Source organism: Seriola aureovittata, chromosome 1 (genome assembly GCF_021018895.1).
Source record: "Seriola aureovittata isolate HTS-2021-v1 ecotype China chromosome 1, ASM2101889v1, whole genome shotgun sequence".
Taxonomy (NCBI): Eukaryota; Metazoa; Chordata; class Actinopteri; order Carangiformes; family Carangidae; genus Seriola; species Seriola aureovittata.
This window is the reverse complement of record NC_079364.1, coordinates 5064232-5085101: the sequence shown is the minus strand read 5'-3', so window position 1 is coordinate 5085101 and position 20870 is coordinate 5064232. Positions and strand designations below refer to the sequence as shown.

Sequence of the window (20870 nt, the reverse complement as noted above, 5' to 3'; positions counted from 1 at the left end):
AAACCACACTGAGTTGGTTTTTGGTTCTTAAAACCACGAATCTATCTTCTTATCCATCAACATCAACACTTCAAAGAAAACACTAGGAAAGTGTAAAATATGGGATGTTTTTAACAGATTGATCTCAATATTGTTTTACATTTGACTTTTTTCAGGACATTTAAGTCCTGGCTGTGAGACTGGACTTAAACGTGACTTGGCTCCTTAAAGGGTGAAGCCTTGAAAGCACAGTAACGATGCTAACATGCAGTTTTAATTTTCACCTTACTTTTACCATGTTAGCATGGTAACGTTTGCTAATTAGCCGAGGTTGATGGGAATGTGACTGAAGAGACTCGCATCTTTATTTGAATTGAAAGAGGAAATCACTACTTTTGGATTTTTTAAAAGTTTCACTTGAGTCTATTTTTGACAAAAATGGTGATAAGTGGTTGAACACACCTGAGTCTAACAAGCTTTCTCTCCAGGAAGCAGCACAAAGTTTCAGCTTCTGACTGAGTCTCTGTGGTTTCACTCCTTCCTGTCTGCTGGTACTTTCAGATATCAGCTGTGTTTTACTGTTCACTCGTCACTATCAGTTTTATCTGAGTTCATTTACTGCTGATCCAAACATGTCCCGCTGCTGCTGCTTCACAGGACAAGTTATCCACCGGAAGAACCAGCTGGAGACTTTCCTTGTGCAGCAGCTATAGGAAATGTGTTGAGTTATGGGGATTCATTGGCAGGACTTTTCCTTAATGAAAACTTATCCTCGCAAGATATGAACACAGTTGTCTGTTAGATGAAGGGCTAAAGAGCAGCACAGTGTCAACCCCTGCAGCGCTGTGGAAACACCTGAGTGGTTAACCTCACCTGCATAAAATGACAAAAGAGATCAAAGGGTGATCAGTTTTAAATAAACAATAAAACTTACCTGTAAAAGATACAAGTATAAAACTACAGTTTCATCGATTAGTCAATTAATCAGTCAGTTAATTGACAAAAAAATGAATCGGTAATATGATTAATATGATTGCCACAAACCAACATGCCCCTCATCTTTGCCCAATTTTGGATTAGCTAAGAGTTAGGTGGAGTCAAGCGCTGCCAAGATGGCGACTGCAGGGCAGCTCACTCTGACGGAGGCTACGTCCATCTTTATTTACAGTCTGTGGTTGCAGCTCTACACAAAAACAAAACCGAGCTGCATGAATCATACAAATAAACTTAATCATTTACAGTGTGTTAATGTGCTCTGATCTGTGTGTGTGTGCGTGTGTGTGTGTGTGTGTGTGTGTGTGTGTGTGTGTGTGTGTGTGTGCGTGCGCTCTCCAGCTGTTCGGGGCCGTCATCATGGGCTTTGGACTGTGGCTCCTCCTGGACAATCAGAGCTTCATTGTCGTCCTCAGTAAGTGCCTGTTTTAAATTTAATGTCATTTTCCTTCGAGTGAAACTGAGGAATGAACAGACGGAATCTGTGTCTGTGTTTCGACTGTAAAACACAAAACTGGCTCCCAGGTTCATTTTCCTTCAGATTTATCATCAGTACTTTTCTTCCTCACACAACCTGTTTTTCTTTCCTCGTGTGTTTTGAGTTGAGCTGCAGTCGAAAGGAGTCAGCGTCTGCGTCTGTTGTTTGAACTGAAGATTAGATAAAAACCCTCCAGAGCTGCTCTCTGGCTCCGTTTTACTGCCATGACTATTAAAGCATAAACAAAATAAGTGGCCAATACATTTTTTTTTTTTCTTTTTTCCAGTGGACTCTTTACACTAATCCACTTGTAGAGCTGATGTAGGCCAATACAAATGGAGCAATGATTAACGGGCTGAAAACAGGCCAAGTTCTGGCTGCAGGCGGCGTGTGTGCGTGTGTGTGTGCATGTGTGTGTGCATGTGTGTGTGTGAGAGAGAGAGACGGGGGGGGTTGCGGCACACACTGTTGAAACATGATAAACTACAGACCTGGTGTATTCAATTCAAACTGAATGGGTTATAAATAAGGAGAACTAATAATTAAATGTCCTTTTCTCATTTCAAGGAAAATAAGAGCTGTAATAACCACATAACGGGGAGTTTTGTGTGTTTAATTTCACTAAAAGTGTAGCTCGGCTTTCCCTTCTTCTTCTTTTCACATCGGAACAGTCTCAGCTATTTTTATAATAAACAATCTCAACACATCTTAATAACTGAAGTTCTTTTCCCTTCTCCATCTCACTTTCCCCACTTATTTCTCTGTTTATTGTGTCTGACAAGATAAAAACGCTCCGTCAGTATGTTATCATCCTCACATTTGGGTCTGGACCTGGACCTTCGTGTCCGCCTGGAGTCTAGAGCAGAGGTTCCCACCCCACATCCGACCACATCACGACACGGAGGCCGAATAATGCCAGTACATGCAAATACTTTTGAAAGATTCATTTGTTTTAAAACATCTGAAAACATTAATTATATATATATATATATATACTTCGACTCATGTTAAGAATCTCAGTGTAATCACGAGTTCTGACTAAGACTCGGGGAAGAGAGCGTGTTACTCCCGTTCTCAGGTCTTTACACTGACTTCCTTTTTTCAGTTGAGTTTTACTTATTGTCTATGAGTCACTAAATGGTTTAGGCCCCTAAATATATTTCACAAATCCAATTCATTCCATGTATTTGACCCTAAGAGGTCGTTTAATCTTGCACTTTGATGACATATTATCTATTTTATACTATTTTACTTCTGTGTTTATGCTTCTTTTATTTCTTTTAAGCACATTGAAATATCTGTGTATGATAATGTGCTATACAAATGAATAGAAAAAAGGCAGTATATGTAGTGACCCCCCTCCTTTGTGCAGCAGCTCAGACTCTTTCTGCTCCTGAGTTTTCAGCCTCTTCCTGCAGAAAAACTTCAGGCTCAGAGATATTTCAGGCTGTCCTGCTCACACAGCAGGTTTGAGATCCAAAAGCTTCAGCTTGAGGCTCTTGACGTGGTTCGTGACGGATGTTGAGGTCTGATCTGGATCACCGTCCTGTTGTAGAAGCCAGCCTCTTTTCACTTTCAGTTTTAACTGAGTGCAGGACGTCTGCCTGCAGAATATTTCCACCCTCGTGTTAACAGCTGGCAGATGTCGTCTTTTCGTCAGATGCTGCTCCTTCTCTGGCGATTGTGTCCAAAGAGTTTGATCTGAAAGTTTTTCTCGGTCTTCCAGATCTTGTCTTAACTGCCACAGTTTCCCTTCATTGACTTTATGATGTTTCAGACAGTGGAAATTTCTCTCTTTGATATCTTTTTATAGCCTGTCTTGCCTTAAAGCTTCAGTCTCAGAGCCTCAGTCAGTTGCTCAGAGCAGCTCATGGTTGTTGAAGAGTCAAAGATTTCTTCATCAGCCGACACCTTCCTCCTCAGTTGTTCGCCTGCCTCACAGTCTCTGGTCCCAACCAGTTAATCCAGTTCTGTGTGTTTTACAAACTTTTAAATCAATGCCACAATTGATGTTTGTGTTAAAAAGTAACAGTGCAGTAACATTCGAAGGAGGGCTCATGTTTAATGCCTCTTTGCTGCAGAACTTCTGTCCATACAGTCCCTTATTCCATCAGTATTAGCTGTTGGATCGGGTTGTTCGGTGTCCAGAGCTGATTAACGAGTCCGACACCAGACGTTCCTTCGCTCTGTTGATCAGTTGTGACCGTGGTGAGTGAAGCCTGAGGCCTGCTGAGGTGTGACGTGTCTTCACTGTGTTTGTCCACCATATGAGACCATTCAGTTAAACACAAGTGTCCAACAGATTTCCTCCAGTTTTTTTTTGTCTGTCTGGTTCTGGACTGTTTAAAAAAAGAAATTCCTCTAAACCACGCAGCCACACAACAGATCTCCCTCTCTCTTTCTTTTTCAGCCTCTCTTTCCTTTACATATCTTTCTCATCGTGGCGTCGTCTGACTTTGCTCAGTGGTGTTCAAACAACTTGACTCAACTCATCAACTTGCTGCTTCTAAGATTAAATGAGTAGTTCACAGGTTTTTGGAAAGATGCTTATTCACTTTGTTGCACAGAGAAACTGATGCCACTCATGTTTGTGAGTAAAGGACTGGAGGGAGGAGGAAACAGATGCAGGACTCTGTCCCAGATCTTTTTCTTTTTTCTTGTTTCTTTTAACCCAAAAGCCAAACACAGGAGAGCAGAAGTGTTTATGTGCTGTAATGTGAGCTGCAGCCGTTAGCATGGCTGGTTGACTAACATACTGCCTCTAACGCTTTAACTGCATTATCTGGTTACAAAACAATGACCTGTTCAGGACTGAAACATCCACTGTCTTAGTTAAATCTGCAGAAACTCAAACAAGCCAAAGTCACTGTTTGAGATAAGGTTGTTAGTCCTGATCCTCAAAGTCTCTTCTCTCGCTAAAGTGACGCATTGTTTGAAAATATGAAGAATAAAGCACAAAGCTAAACACTGTGCTGCTCATTCAATCATGTTTTTCAATAACAAGCATCCGAACAGTGTGATGTTACAACAAAATCACATTTTGATGACATTTATTTATAATACTGTAATACAAGGCTTAACTGGCTTTGTGCTATAAGAGTAATGCTGCCTCTTTATATCCATGAAGATTTAATGTGTCAGCTGTGGACGAGTTTTCAACCAGCTCAGTGTTAATTGGCTCAGTTGACGGCCGTGGGCTGGAAAGTCTGTTTATGTCTACTTCTTTCTGAAATCAGAGACCCATAGTTTTGATAATTACTAAGAATTGCGAAGGTAAATGTTCTCATTGTAAACTGTGGAGACGGGTTTCTGGGCGACGTCATCAGCGAGATGTTCTCGTGGGCAGGAGGCAGAAAACGACCCGAAACGACAGAGAGATCAACGTAAGAAGCGTTTTATTGGTGCCTAAAATTGCACAAAAAGCAAAAGTAATGAGTGGAAAATGTTGTTCATCATCATCATTATCTCGAGGAAGAGAGAAAGAGACGTACTCTCAGGAGTATGTCATATCAGCTCGCAGGGCTGATGGATAAATCACCTCAAATTCACCTCTAAACAGTAACTTTACAGGTTTCCAAGAACGAGCTGCTACATTTCTAGATAGTATAAAATCCATAGTCTGTATATAACCTATTTTAACATTGTAGAAACTGCTGCGTGCACCTCCTCTACAGTTTAACAGGAAACCTGTCTAGATGCATCATGTGACAACAGAGTTTGCTAAGAAATAATTTGGGCCTGTAACACCACAAATTGTTGTTTTTTTACATTTCTCAGTAAACAAACAGGATACAGGGTCAGTTATTGAGCTTTTTACGTCTTAGTAGGTGTATTTTTCAACTAAAACCGAGCCAGTCTTTATGCTAAGCTAGGCTAACCCAGACTCCAGCTCTGATCCTCTGGGAAAGAAAGCTAATAATTTTTATTCCAAAAATGTTAAACTTCTCCCTAACTCTAAACTCTAATGATAAAAGGCCTGTTCTGTTACATGACTGACACCAAGGTGTTTCAGATTCATCAGGGTGTTGAAATAAAATACAAAAACAAGACGAGACAGAAATGTGAGTTCCAGGTGTGTGGACGGAGGGAGGGCAACAGAAATCACACGGGGCATTGGGAACATTTCAGACTTTGTCTTCACAATGAAATGTATTAGAATCAAATGAAAGAGGCAAAAAAAATCATTTTACATAGAAATGAACAGATCGACTTTTACATTTCATCGATAGATTCCTTGACCCTTGACTCCACCTCAGTGAACAAAAAGTAAAAGTGTGTGTGTTTTTTTTTGTTTTTGTTTTTTGTGACAAAGAAAAGATTCACTCCTCCTTTGAGAATCCTCTGAGTCTGAGCTGGAAACAGTCCGAGTTTATCAGAGCGAGAGAGAGAAAGAATGAAGGGACGGAGAGAAAGAGACGAGCAGTGTCAGCGAGACACAGAGACGACTGAAGACGGGTTGATGCTGAAATATAGAGACAGACATTGAGCAAGTGTAATGGAGAGACAGAGTGTGTGTGTGTGTGTGTGTGTGTGCGTGTGTGTGTGTTTGCTCGCTTGCTCACTCTGAACAGCGAGCGTCACTGAGGACATTTGTCCGTCGTCCTCTGCAGGTGTCCTCCCCTCAGACACTGGGCTCTTTCTGCTCCGTCCAGCATCAGCATGCATCACATCAGCCCAGTGCGCTCACCGCCTTACTCATCACCACACACACACACACACACACACACACACACACACACACACACACACACACACACACACAGACCACATCACATCAGCGGTCTGTCCGAGTGGAGCGGAGGGAGGACACACAGTGTGAGTCCAGGGGTTTCATGGAGGTCGGGGATGCAGTCATACAGCTCAAACCACACGGAGCGGAGGGTTAAAGCTCGGCGGACAGTTTAGGTTTGTTTCTGCTCATAAATGACACGTATTGACGCTCAGTGGGACATTTCATAAACCGAGGCAGTGGCCCGTTATGGGCTCACAGATGATCACAGCGGTTTTTGAGGGTGAATCAACGAGCTGACCGGTGCAGCATGTGAGCGATGAAATCAGCCTGGTGCTGCTCCAACCTGATTGTACAGAGTCACAACGAGTTAACGGCCGACAAATGGGAACGCAGCGTCAACGGCGTCGGTGGCGTTCTCTGTGGCCGTGCGATCGAGTTTACTTGAAACCGTAAAAAAGGTGATCAGTGATTTGCACAACAAAGCTGTCCTATAATAAAAATAATAATAATAATTAAAGCTCTCCACAACGAAGGGAAAACTGCAGTGAAGCTTGTTAATCAACCTGCTGGGTTTGAGTTTAGTTTTGACGAAACAGGAACTGATCACATTTCAGGTCCAGCTTACACCTGGTGTTAACATGTGAGGACATGTTCACACCGAAGAGGAGGAACAATGGAAACTTGTGTGTGTGTGTGTGTGTGTGTGTGTGTGTGTGTGTGTGTGTGTGTGTGTGTGTGTGTGTGTGTGTGTGTGTGTGTGTGTGTGTGTTGTGCTCTGTGGACTTGCATCTCTTTGTAGTCACCTTGTGTCTCTCTGTGGCCCCTGGGCCCTGTACGCCTGTTCAGGTCTTTATTAAAAAGCTCTTCAGAAATCTAAACTTGAATTTGCTGAACTCCCTGAGCTTCACAGGCGTCTCCTACTTCTCCTTCTTCTTCTTCTTCTTCTGTGTATTAAAGCTGCGTTCAGACAAACATTTGTCCGCTGGTGATGCACCGCAGGGGGCTGCACTGGTCGTCTCTGGTTGCCCTGCAGGTTGACGCTGCACATGTGTTCGTGTGTTAACGCACATGAGCACACACATGCAGGCATTCATTTCCTGCACCACCACCACCACCCCTCCCCCTCCTCAGCCTAATTTTCCATCATAAACTCCCCTCGTTTCCCTTTGTCTTGGTTTGGAGCCGCGTGCCCTGGTTCACCGATCCCCCCCCCCGGGGTATCCCATGTTTCCTTGAGGCCTCGAGGGCTCAGCGAGGGGCCTTCGGTCTTTAAAACGTCTGCACTGGCAGACTTCAACGTGCTGACGTGTAGAAAATGTTTCTCTGTTTGAGGTTTAACAATTTCACCCAGAACAAAAGGAGGATTCTGAGAATCGGCTCCACGTTTCTTCTTCACGCTCCGTCGATGAAGAGTTCTGCAAATCTCAGTCCCGGTTTGAATATTAGTGGAAGATTTACTTTGTCTTCCTGCACAACATTAGACCCATGATCACTCACCATAAGTAGAGCACAGCAGCTACACATTTGTTTCTAATTTCATTCATTTTGGATGATCACACATGCTCGTCTGGTTTCTGTTTCCATGAGTTTTCAGAGTTCAGGTCTCTACACTGCTGTGAAGTGTGCTGAGTTTAACACTGTTCCTCATGAGGTTTAGAAAATCAGAAACTGTCAAAACTTACTGGATCAACTCAGACGTCCATGTTGGTCGAACACAAGAAGTCTCTCTCCTTGTTTTTCACGTTATTGTGACAATTTAATGTGAAATGAATGTTTCAGACCTTCTTACTTTTGTGTTGTTTCACTGCAGTTGTAGTGACACTGTTTTTTAAACCTCAGATATATTTTGCAGTTTCTCTGGAATTACATGTAATTTGGTAAAAAGGTCGCTGACGAAGATGTGTGTTTAGTTTTGACGTGTCAGGGTGAAGCAGGGTGTTTTCTCTCTGTGGTGAGCCCTGACGCTCACAAACGTGCTCGGGGCTCAGACGAGGTGAGATGTACAGGAGGATCCTCATTTTTGGAGGATGTTGGACGATTTTGCAAAGTGTGATGTGGCGCACAGAAGCGCTCATTACGAAAATCTGCTTCCTTTGTCTCCTCACACTGGGCCAAGTGCACAGGAGCTGCTCAGAACTCTGTCTTTCTGTCTCAGATAATGTTAAAAATCACTGTTGACTTCGTATGTTTTTAGCTAAAGCCAAAAAATAAGAGAGTCCGACAGTGTCGCTTCTATATCTGCAATTAACACGATCCTTCATTTTCATCCAGGATGGAAGAATTGTCTATTTTTTTATTTTCCTACATGTCTTATCTTCTCTCAGCAGTAAATTTTATATATTCATAATATTTTTTGTTTTTTGGCTATGGATTGTTGTTTGTTGTCATGGTTACATTTATGTTCCTAATGCCTGAAAACCGAACTTCCTTTGGGATGATAATAAAGTTTAAGTTGACATCTCAGCATTTCGTTTTGTAAAAACTTTATATCTATATATATAGAAATTAAATATCTCGAAACAGTTTTGCCCAAACCAAAGTTTTATTTATCACATGCCAAGGTACAGATGGATAATGTCCAGTAAGCAAAGCAGTAATATGAGGGTCGGACTTTGCTGCAGGGCGGACATCTTTATTAAGAACATATCACATATGGCGGGAAATATTGCGATATTCAATATTATTGACTATAAGCCCAGGCCGAGTTTGTCTGCAGAAGGATGTTCACGCTCTAACAGCAGGTGGTTCCTGTGCTCTGATGTTTCTCCACAGATAACTCCACACCTGTGAAGGTGGCCTGCTACATCCTGATTGGAGTCGGGGCTTTCTCCATGCTCATGGGCTTCCTCGGCTGCCTGGGGGCCATTTATGAGATCCGCTGTCTGCTTGGCCTGGTGAGTGACGGCGCTGTGTGTTTGTATGGTAAGATCATGTCGACATGATGATGATGATGATGAATAACACAGGTGTGGTACAGGTGGAGGATTAACTGTGGAAATATAATAAGTTTGTCCTAAAGGACAGCTCTCTGTTTAACTTCATAACATGAAATGTTGAACTTATCCGGTGGGATTTAAAAGGTTTTCATCAGTCTGAGAGGTCAGAGCGTTCAATCACTGATGTTGGCATCAGTCGACGACGCAGCCTGAAAACAAAGGATAAAAATGTCAAAGATACGACTCGTAATATTAATCTGCTTCTAGTTCCAGTTTCTGCCTGTGCTGCAGTACTCTTCATGATTTAGAAAGGATGAAGAGCTTGTCCTCTACCACTGAATGCACTCTCCAGATGTGCCATAGTATTAACCTACATGTCTACAGTGTGTTTATATATATGCAGAAGCTGAAGCACAGTTTGTTTTTCATGCTGTGTCTCGTCGACTGTCAGTGGGAGATCAGTAGACCTGGTGTTGTTGTTGTTGTTGTTATGGATCAGTATTCAGGGGCAGAAACTTCGATCCCCTTCAAACCCCAACCTTGGCTTTGATCACACCAAAACTCATACTGAAACATCTAAGGTTTTATTCTACTAATGTTTATGAATAAAACATAAGCAACAATGTGTTAGTCTGTCTCTTAACACTTCTCTACTCTCTGTCTCAGCTCAGCGCCCATTGGCTCTTACTGAAGATGTAAAACTTTGAAAATTGCTCATAAATACATAATTTATCATTTATAATTTAATTTATTTATTTTTTTTAAAGGGCTATTTAATTTATTACTACAGCTGCTCACTGTATTTTTTTATCAAACAAACAGGAGGAAATTGTGCATATCTTGGGCACTACTTTTAGAGGCGGACTAACCCAGATTTGGTGCTCTATTGAGTATTTGGGGCATTACACACACACACACATTTTTGTGTGTGTGTGTAATGTAGGACTGATTCAAAATAAACAGCAGCGTGTTTATGACGGTAGGTTTCTGTGACGTGTTGAGTAGTAATGAAGATGCTGTGACACCAGGATCTCTTCTGAGTTGATAAAGCAGAAGCAGAACCTGTAAATAACACAGCTGCTCCAGTTCTTACAAATGAAACAAAACAGGAGTTTGATTAGAAGTGTTAATAACACAAGTGCCAGTATCCTCAAATCTCATATACTTAACATTATAATATTGTTGGGAACAAAAATGTACAGAATGAATAATGAGAAGTAACAGGATGGATTATGATAAGAGGCTTTGAAGTCAAACTGTATACACACGGAGTAGAAATACAAGGTTCGGGGGCTTTTCCAGTCGAGTATTAACTGTAATTTAATAGATTTTGTGTAATTATATAAACAGAGGCGCAACGTCAGGAGAGGCAAACCAGGCAAAGGGGGACATCTGTAAATTGTAGGGGGCTTGTTTGGGCTACACTGAATGTGCACATGAGCCAGTTACATGTTCATGGTGATGAAGGAATGCGTCACCCAGGGCAACAGTGTGGATCACAGATTTGTTTTTACTAGATTATGGAAACAGTGGAGCTCCTTAATCCTCCGCAGTCTGGTGCGACAGGCCGATCACAGCAGCGCCGTCACTGATCCGACGTGTTTTAATCGTCTCCAGATGTTTGTTTCATGTTTATCACCTGTTTGTTCCTCCTCAGTACTTCACCTGCCTCCTGCTGATCCTCATCGCTCAGATAGCAGCTGGAGCCCTCATCTACTTCCAGAAGGATGTGGTGAGTGACATCACTTCCTCTTCATCAGTCCCCCCCCCCATCACATCTCTGTGACAACGTGCACACATGAGCATCATGGGAGTTTCCCCTCTTGTTAGTCTCAGTCAGACGCTCCATGAAGTGACTTTAACAACTGGAATGCGGAGGTTGGCAACACACCTGTCAATGATGCACCGTCATCTTCTGATTGGTTGACGGGTCGTAACATGTGATCAATAACACAACAATGTTCTCTGGCTGTGACACAAGAACAACAAACGCTATGAATAGAACCTAATTCTACCCTTCACAACAAGTAAACCACTGTAACTGAGAACACAGTGTCTGCGGAGGTGATGTGCTCCATGTGACACCAGACTGACGGCGTTCGGTGTCACAGCGCCCCCTGGTGTTTGGTCTGAGGCTTTTCCCACAGAAAGTGTGAATTACTCACAAAAAGCTTCTTTTTTCAGTGTTTTTATTATCTTTAAATGTATATTTTATGCATTCTGGGTCAAGCATCGTGGCTTTCTAAACCTTAAACCAAATTGTTTGCATCTATTTTACTTTATTTTCTCGGTTTGTTTCAGTCCTAGACTAAAAACTGTGTTTCTATTTATCTCACTACAGTCTCCCGCTGCCTTCAGACATGGATGTATGACACATTTTAGATTTTCTGAATGAGCACGACAGTTTGAAAACAAAGGAGTATTTGACGCCAATAGTTACATTCGAGATTTATTGATCATTTTCATGTAGCGTTTATGTTCATCTAGGAAGAAAAAAACATTTTATTTGAATTCTGAAGGTGTCTGATATTATAGCTCATTACAGAACTGTAATCAGTGTAATGTCTGAGGTGTTTGGTGAAACTAACATGATAATAAATAGATAAATACACACATAATTAAGAAATACACACACACACAGATGAAAATTACTTTATTATTTCCTTCGTTTTACCAGGAAGTCCCATTAGTACACACCACATATTAAAATACAGCTTAAAATATAAAATATATTTGACATATAAATGGTGCATCTTTACAGGACAAAGAGTATTGATTTGTTTAATAAGATGAAGATACACTGATTTGTTCTGTGCGTGAGTCTCATTAAAACCGTCTGACGGGTTAAACTGTTCAGATAATGTAGTTTAAACTGTGTCCAGTACTTTAATGCAGAGAGGAGCTTCTGCGAGCGTCTCGCACAGAAAGGCAGAACACTTCCTGTTGATGTTGGTATGTTCTTTCCAGTAATTAACCCCAATGTGAAACATCTGTGTTTCCTGCACATAAGACCTCATGCCTCCTTCACGCCATGTGAAAGTTGTTGTAATTACCAGTTTCTGACTTGTAAATAGTTTTCGCATCAGCATCAAGGTTTTTTTTTTTAATTACAATTGATTTTTCTAAAAGCTCCAATACAACTGACCCGGCTCTGAAGCTGCCAGTAAACTCAAACAAACATGGAGGCTGAGCGAGCTGGAGGAGACAAAGAACCAGGAAATAAAAACCAACAAGAAATCTTTTTTATTTTATTTATTTATTTATTTATTTATTTATTTATTTATTTATTTTAAACCATCAGCGTGAAAGAGAGAACCCTCGGTCTATAAATCATAATCTCCAGACATAAAGGAACTATATCCTCATCAGCAGTAGTAGTGCTTGTACCTCAGCTTTCAACAGAGTATGAATATAATGCAGCTCTTCATGTGTTCTCCACGTCTGGACTGTTTGTCATTATGATAAGAAAAACCAGCGCTGTCGTTTCAGTATTACACCGTAAACTGGTTTATGGGGGACGTGAACTAGGAGACGCACGCCAGCTGGACACTGACACAGTTTATTTAACTCAGATTAACAACCATGTGGTCACACACACAGACACACACACACACAGACACACATACACAGACACACACAGACACACACCCTATTCGTCTCCAAACATAAAAGTATTTGGTGCATTTTTCTGAATTGCTCAATAAAAATAAAAATGAAAAACAGGTCAGAGTGCACAAAGATCTCACATTGATCCTGGCTCAGACAAACAGGAGTCTGAGTTCACATGTCCTCGCTGCTCCAGCTGTATGAAACAGCTGAACAGAATGAAATGCGATTTAAAAACAAAAAAACAAAAACCCCCTCAGTTCTGCAGAATGCAGGAGTTGCAGACAGGTCTCTGTTTATTGTATCTGAACATTTGGTGGAAGCTGTTGGACCACGTCTCAGCCTCTCTGCTCTCTGCCAAATACAGGTTCAAGGAAAACCTCCCTCCTTCTCTGAGGGGAAAAAACATCTATCTGGTTTTCAAATATGAAGAGCTGTGTTCACTGGAGACCTTGAATGTCTCAACATTCAGCTCTGAAGCTTGAAAGGTTTAACAACAATTACACACAGACTTCCTGCATCTGGTCTCCAGTGATTTGTATCAATTCAACCACTCGTGTGTGTGTGTGTGTGTGTGTGTGTGTGTGTGTGTGTGTGTGTGACACATCTAAAAGCTCAGGTTTTCCAGCAGATTTTTGAGTTTGAGGTTTTTGTTAAAAGTTAAAGGAGATTTCTACCACATTAAAGTCTGTGCAGTAAATGTGAAGCTACAGCCTGCAGCTGGTTAGCTTAGCTTAGCTTAGCTTAGCTTGGCACAAACACTGGCAGCAAGGGGACACAAGTTAGCCTTGCTCTGTCCAAATATGTCATTTTTACATATTGTTTTTTGTGCAGATTAAACAAACAAGATATAACGTGTTAATTGGTGAGTTTTTAGAGGCACATTTTGTTCAATTCGGACAGAGCCAGGCTAGCTGTTTCCCTCTGCTTCCATTCTTTATGCTAAGCTAGGCTAACTCTCCTGCTGATAAGTCGTATCATCTATCTATCTAACAAAATTTTAATTGATTTCCATTGTGCATAAGTGTTTTTTGCAGTTTTTGTTTATTTATTATTTCTGTTTATTCACCACCAGATACTAATGAATGCGACAGACATTTGCTGCTAACGATACACAGCGGCACCACATTTGTTTCACAGATCAGACCGTTTTCCAACTCCAGCAGTTTCACCTGTTTTCCTCCAGACAGTGTCATTTCTTTTTGTTTTTCTCCTGTTTCCTTTGTTCGTTCCTGAGCTGCAGCTCTGTGATTAATGATTTGGTTTAATTCTGTCATGAAACATCTTACATACACCGCACCAATATCTTCACAAAGAAAAGAAAAAGTAAGAAGAAAAGCAAAATAAAAAAAACACGCATTCAATCCGACATGGAGCATAGACATGCGGAAACAAACTATTAACAGCATATAACAAATGTAAAACATTTTTTTGCTTGTGTTTAATCATTTTTATCTCAAGCAGTCACATATTTTGTTTTACCAACACCTGAACTTGTTTTCTTTCAGTTAAATGACGAGATGTCCAAGATCGTCACCAAGGTGCTGCACAACTACCCTGGGAACAACTCCACCACAGAGCAGGCCTGGGACTTCATCCAGAGGAATGTGAGTCAGAATCACTGATCTGAGATCAGAGCCGGGCGCAGACTCAGATTTATCTGTTAAAATGCAAACTGCAGATACAGACACTGACATCACATCTCCCACTGAAATCTTCTTGTCAGTAAAATCTCTGTTTTGCAAAGTGGTTTTTGTCTGTAATTGGCTGCTAAAAGATAATTTCCACTTTACCATTTCACTTAAAACTGTTTCCGAAACAAATGAACATGTTTGAATATTTCGCTGCTTGACTTTAATTCAAGATAAAGACATTTACTTGTAGGCAGTTTTTGAAACAATTTGTTTTGTACTGGAAAAGGACTGAACCATAAAAGTACAAGAGAACAAGACTTTTAGGATTTGATACCAGACAAAAATGACATCATTTTTGCAGACCACACTGCAAGTTACTCATCTGGTTAGAGTTACAGTTGAATGCAAAAGTTTGGGTCAGTTTACATGATTCTTGATTTTTGATATGAACAATTAAAATGATTTCCTTCTGTTAACTACAAAAATCAACAAAATGTGTAATTTGACCCAAACATTTACATACAGCTGTAAACTGTAGTTGTCTGGGTTCCTAAGTCAACACTCTGACTGAACCCGTGACTTCTGCCGAGGCGCGTTTGTTTCCGTCTGGAGAGCTGCTCCAGTCGGATCGAACATCCTTGAAAAGCAAATGTTCCTTGGCTGTCGGTGACGGCTCTTGTGATCTTATTCTGGTCTGTTTATTTTTCATTCACCACACTGCTGATGATCGCTGTCTGCAGATGGAGTGCTGTGGCTGGAGCGGTCGTATGGACTGGAGCGGTAACATGGTCATCGTCAACAGCTCTCAGCTGCTGTTTCCCTGCTCCTGCCAGAACATCTCGCTCGCCACCGGAAACTTCTCTGACAGCGGCTTCTGTGAGGCTCAGACGCCCGACTGGCCCGTCTACGATGTGGTAAACAGCGTTTCCTGTTGCTCTCCCCTGTTTACTCTCCCCCACCTGTATGTTCTTCCTTCATTTGCTCTACTTGTGTTTTAATCAGGGCTGTGCTGCCAGTGTGGAGAGCTGGCTCCTCACCAACATCGGGATGGTGCTGGGAATCAGCCTCGGAGTGGCTCTCATTAAGGTACAGCAGCTTTATCATTCATTAACGTGGCGCCTCTGTCGTAACTGTGGTAAATTACATTAAAAGGTCCCGTATTTTACACTTCCCCAGTGTTTTATTTGAAGTGTTGACCCATGAGAAGATATATTTGTGGTTTTAAGAACCAAAAACCATCTCAGTGTAGTTTTACATCTCCTCTCAGGCTTCTCTCTGGAGCTCTAGCAGCAGGTCAGTGAGCCAATCAGTGGGCGGAGCTTGGGGCATGGCTGAGGGCAGTCACTGCTTTGTTGTGACATCACAAAGTTACAGTCAAGTCCCGACGGCTCATTTTAAGGCTCAGTTTCAGTTTTCATTTCTCTGTGGACTGAGCACTTTGATACTTCCACAGTATTAATATAGAACTTAGACCTGCTTTATAATCAAAAGAGACATGGACATCTACCTTTTATACAATATGGGACCTTTAAAGTCATAGTTAGAGCACATTTAGCGTCTGTAATGGGATACGTTTCCAAGGGACAGTGAAAACTTGGGGGAGAAATTTCAAGAGGAATTTCATGAAAGATTCAGGAATTTAATTTGATCGCTTAAAGTCTGCAGAGAACCACAGATCAGGAGGTGGAGAAAATAAAGTTAAAGAGTGCTCAAAGTGCTTTGTTGATTTATGTTTTTGAGTTTTAAACCAAATATATAAGAGTTGTAAAATCCACTCTAAAGAGTGTTTATTTCAGCTGTGAAATCGTGGTTTCATGTTGGACTCAGTTAAACTTTAACAGCGATGTCAGATCTGCCTTCTACCATCTTAAAAACATATCAAGGATCAGAGGATTCATGTGCAGGCAGGACTCAGAGAAACTGATCCCTGCTTTCATTTCCAGCGGGTCAGATTACTGTGACGGTCTTCTCCCCCGTCGCCAGAAAAAAAAGATGCAGACGACTCGTTTGAGCTGCATCACAGCAGTCCTCCGGTCTCTGCACCGGCCTCCACTGTGTCAGGGAGGACAGTTTAAACTCACTGCTGCTTGTCTATAAATCTATGAGTGCCTGAGGATCAAAATACATCTGACTGTCTTTTACATTTGAAGCCTCTGAGCCTCTCAGGTCGTCAGGTAGAGGTCTGCTAACTGTTCCCACAGTGCTAACTACACATGGAGAAACAGTGTTATTAGTTATTGTGCACCACGGAGCTGCAACAATCTTCCAGACATGGTATCTGCAGGACTTGAAAATTGAATATTTTTTTTAAACTTTTCGTAGGAAGCTCATCGACTCACAAAGTGTCGGTTTAAGCAGAAATGTATTCTTATTTTCTAATTTATTAATCTGTCCATCAATTTCTGGGTCCAGGCGTGGACAGATGATCAGAGAACGGGCCCCTGACAGCGTCGTTTGCAGTTGTTTAGTGTCTCTGTGATCATTTTGCATCTTGCTCTTTTGTTTTACAGCTGCTGGGGATGATCCTGTCCATCTGCCTGTGCAGGAACATCCACACAGAGGATTACACCAAAGTGCCAAAGTACTAAAGCTCGATGGAGGCAGTTACAAGGTTGAACTGCAGATGCACAGAAAGAAAGAGGGAGTAAAAAATAATGATTTTTCCAGCCTATATCTGGTGAAATGTTGTGTCCAAATGTAAAAATAATGTGTTTTTGCTTTATATTTTGTTGGATTTTTCTTCTTTTGAGGCACTTCCATCTTTGTTTTGTCAGTCCAGTTTCTTTGGAGCACTTTAGAGACTTTTCTAGTTGTGAACTTTGGATCAGAGAATGATGCTGAGATGTGAGAGGATCAGAGGAACTTAAAGTAAGAAGTGATGGATGAGGAGAAAGTGAAGCGTGAGGTACATGTTCCTGCCCTGCCCGTACACGTTCTTAGGCTCAGATTAGTTTCCATATTGTCTGTTTCTCTGTAAATTATCGCTTCCTGGTTTTTGATTCCCTAAAAAATCTGAAGAGAAATCACGTTTGTTGTCTGTAAAGACGGAAACAAAGCTAAGTTGTTTTTTTTTAGATTCTGCATGACATCTGATTTGGACAACTGGAAAATCCACCTCGTGGTGTGTTGTTTCTTTTTGTTTTTTTTTATTTTAATACACCAGCGTTTTGAGTTTTTGTGAAATGTTTTTAGTACTTTGTATATAATTTTAGTCATTATTTGTGTGACTTTGAATCCAAAAAACAAAAATGCTGCCAGTTCTTTAGCAGCTGGTTTCTCCCTGAATTTTTTTAAAAGTTGGTTGTTTTCTTTTTCATGTTTTCTTAATTTTTTGAATTGTCAGGATTTTGTTCTGGAAATAATAGAAATAATGAGATACTAAAGAGGAACATTTATGATACTTGTTTTCTGAAAGTGTCACTCTCAGTTTACAACTGTCTTCTGACAAGCAAACATAAGACTTTTCTTTTTTCTTTTTTCTTTTAAAGCTTTAAGTTCATAGCCCATATTCTACCGACCATAACCTGAAGAGTGAACTGTTTATTTTTAACCACTTTTGAAGGATGTGATAAATTGAAATTTACACAACAGATTATTTTGGAGCAGGGGAAATATTTTGGAGGAAATTTGTTTATACAGAAAAATCATTTGAAATTCATTTATATACAATTTTAACATTCAGCCCAGATGTTGTTTTTATAATGTACAAATCCACTCTCCTGTTTTCTGTTTATGTACAGTCTGTATGAAAAACATTCCATTAACCTTATAAAAAAGAGAGAGAGAGGGTACGTCTGTTTATAACTAGATGGACTTGTGGTACTGTAGCTAGCTGGATTAGTATGTGTGTACTCACAACATTCATTCATTCTATTTCATTTTGCCAATAAACTGATTACAGAAGTTTGTTGTTTGGTTTAAATCCATCCTCTGAAACAAGCTGTCACTTCCTGTGTTCAACCTGCACAAGCTGCACCACTTAATCTTTTTATATTAAAGGGGGTATTTGTGCGTTTTTTTCCTGCTGCCGAACATGTTTCCTGAGCAGGTGGTGGTGGCTGTCGCATCATCGCGTTTACAAGACAAGAGGTTATAATACGCCCTCTGAGCACCGCGACATCTTCAGTGCAGATTGAAGCCTACAATGAGTCGCTATCAGAAAGTGACACGATGTGCGGAGGCTAGCTGGCTAGCATGCTAACTTCAGTGGAAGAAAAGATGTGATGGAGACAAGAGCTAACATTGGTGTTGCCTTCCACCGCTGGAGACAGCTGTTGGTGACTAAAGAAATGAAGATTGATGCTGAACTCTCAACGTTTCTTCTAGACATGTTAGTAAAAAACTGTTAATGCTAACGTTGGCTATCTAGAAATAGCAAAACAAATAGCTCCTTTCACAAAGGGTCAAATAAATGTAAAGCGAAACCACAGAGAATTATCACCCAGCTCTGCAGTAACCCACAGCGCTATAGAGCTTTTCATTCATCATTTTCAGCTCATTGTTTTGGTTTTACAGCCACAACTTCACTATATTTATTCACTTACTCAGCTATCATTAGCATTGTTTTCTAGCAGCAACTTAACTGTCCTCCACCTGCTCAGCTAATTAATGTTGCTCTGTATTTGCTGCATGTACAAAAAAGGCAAATTCTTGTATGCCCCCAAGTGGAAGTCCAGGACCTGCAGTTTTAAAAATGTCTTTGAGTTTAGTTGGATTAAAAGAATAAAAATTAAAAACATGCACACAAACACACATTAGCTATAACACAAACAAATAAAACAACTACAGTTGAAACATTAATTGCCTGCAAGTGGCAGAACGCCAGCAGCTGTAACTTGCCTGATGGAGCTGAAACTGTTGACTCTGCAGCTGCTGAGTCTCACAGCAGTGTGTCCAGAAATATTTTTACTTTTGGTATTTTTTATTATTTTGAAGTACTGTACATGAACTGTTTCATTCAGACTCTGCTAGTGTTTACTGTGCTGCACACTGTGCTATATTAAGCTATCACTGTTAGCATTAGCACACAGCAGCTTGTTTTTTAGAGACGTAGAGAGTTTCTCACAAAAAATAATGTGATAATAAAATAATAACTTCATATCCAGTATTAATTCCAGTAATCATTTTTTAAGCTAACATGAGCAAGATGGGTTTAAAGTACATTTAATTTCCATGATGAAATCTTCCGATGAAGACCATGTGTTATGATCAAAAGCTCCAACAGAACCTGAGGCGATGTTGTCAAATGAATTATCAAATACACAATGAATACAGAGCAGAGCAACAGCATAAAGCTGCAGGCAGCCTGCACACAGTCTGTAGTTCCTGCTCAAACCACTGGAGGGCGACGTGACTCTATTTAAGAACCTGCTTTTATTCTGAAAGTGTCCAAAGACACAAGTAATAGAGAGAAGAGACAAACTGATAGAGAACTGAACTACACTTGTGTCTGTTGGAGCATTAATGAGTAAAAACTGCTGTCTATTTGAATATTTGGAGATTTTGTTTTTCAAACTTTTTTATAGTTTTATAGTTGTATTATATGAAATTCACAAAAAATATATATAACATTATAATATTGTATACTATATATTATAATGTATTAATATAATGCTTTTTTGCACAATGTAACGGAGAAAAACGGGTCAGATATTAACATATAAAACTTTTATATGAACATTCATAATGAATTAAATTCTCAGATTCGTTTCATTGTGTAAATAAAAACATAATCTATGCAGCTTCTTCATAAGACGACACACACATAACAGTGACATGCTGAGCTACCTTCATCACACACACACATCTCCAGCCTCAGAGGCAGACGGACTCTCCCTCACCTGTCCAACACACACATTCGACTGCTGCCTCAAAGCGGAGCAAAGTGTTCATGTAGTGTCCTCCACACAAACGCACAACAGTCCAACGGTTTTCACCAGCCCCCCCCCCAACCCTTACTATAGAACCTCCAGACTGAAAAAGACAGAAAACGACTGCAAACAACACAAAGAGACGCAATTATGGTCATTTATCATCTCTTTGTGGTCATTTTGTGTCTGTTTCTGTTTGTTTTGCATCTCTTTTAAAGCCTTTTGTGAGTCTGTTTGATAGATTTGATTCTCTTTGTGGTGACTTTTCACGTCTTTAAGGTAATTTTGAGTCTGCTTTTGTTTGTTGTGTATCTATTTTTAGACCCTTTTTGTGTATCTTTGTGGTCATTTTGTGTCTTTTCTCTGAGCTCTGTGACTTTCAAACAAGAACTATTAACAGCCACTTCTCTTACAGAGGCTGTGAGTGGCGGCCCCCTGGCCTCTTGGCCCCTGGGCCTGTGCTCTGTAGGCTTGTTCAGTAATCCATACATGGCTGCAGTCAGAATATGAATAAATGCCAGTGAGTGCCAGTAGAGCCATAAAGTGAATCTGTGTGTATGACCCAGAGTTTTCATGGTCAGTGTGTTGTCAGTAGCGTGTTGATTGATTATTGGTCGGCTGATCCTAATGTGGTTTCTTCTC

The 20870-nt window shown here is 40.7% G+C and overlaps 1 protein-coding gene across 2 annotated transcripts in view; it reads left to right on the top strand.

The window, feature by feature from the left end:
* The window catches only part of LOC130172996 (CD82 antigen-like), a 32067-nt gene extending 13806 nt beyond the window's left edge, over positions 1–18261 (top strand). For both annotated transcript variants that reach the window (XM_056381965.1, XM_056381966.1), the window contains exons 3-9: positions 1315–1387; positions 8955–9076; positions 10776–10850; positions 14233–14331; positions 15099–15272; positions 15361–15444; positions 16869–18261. In XM_056381965.1, coding sequence (XP_056237940.1) covers positions 1315–1387; positions 8955–9076; positions 10776–10850; positions 14233–14331; positions 15099–15272; positions 15361–15444; positions 16869–16946 — 705 coding nt within the window. In that variant the 3' untranslated portion in view covers positions 16947–18261. The remainder of the gene's footprint in view (positions 1–1314; positions 1388–8954; positions 9077–10775; positions 10851–14232; positions 14332–15098; positions 15273–15360; positions 15445–16868) is intronic.
* The last annotated feature ends 2609 nt before the right edge of the window (positions 18262–20870 follow it).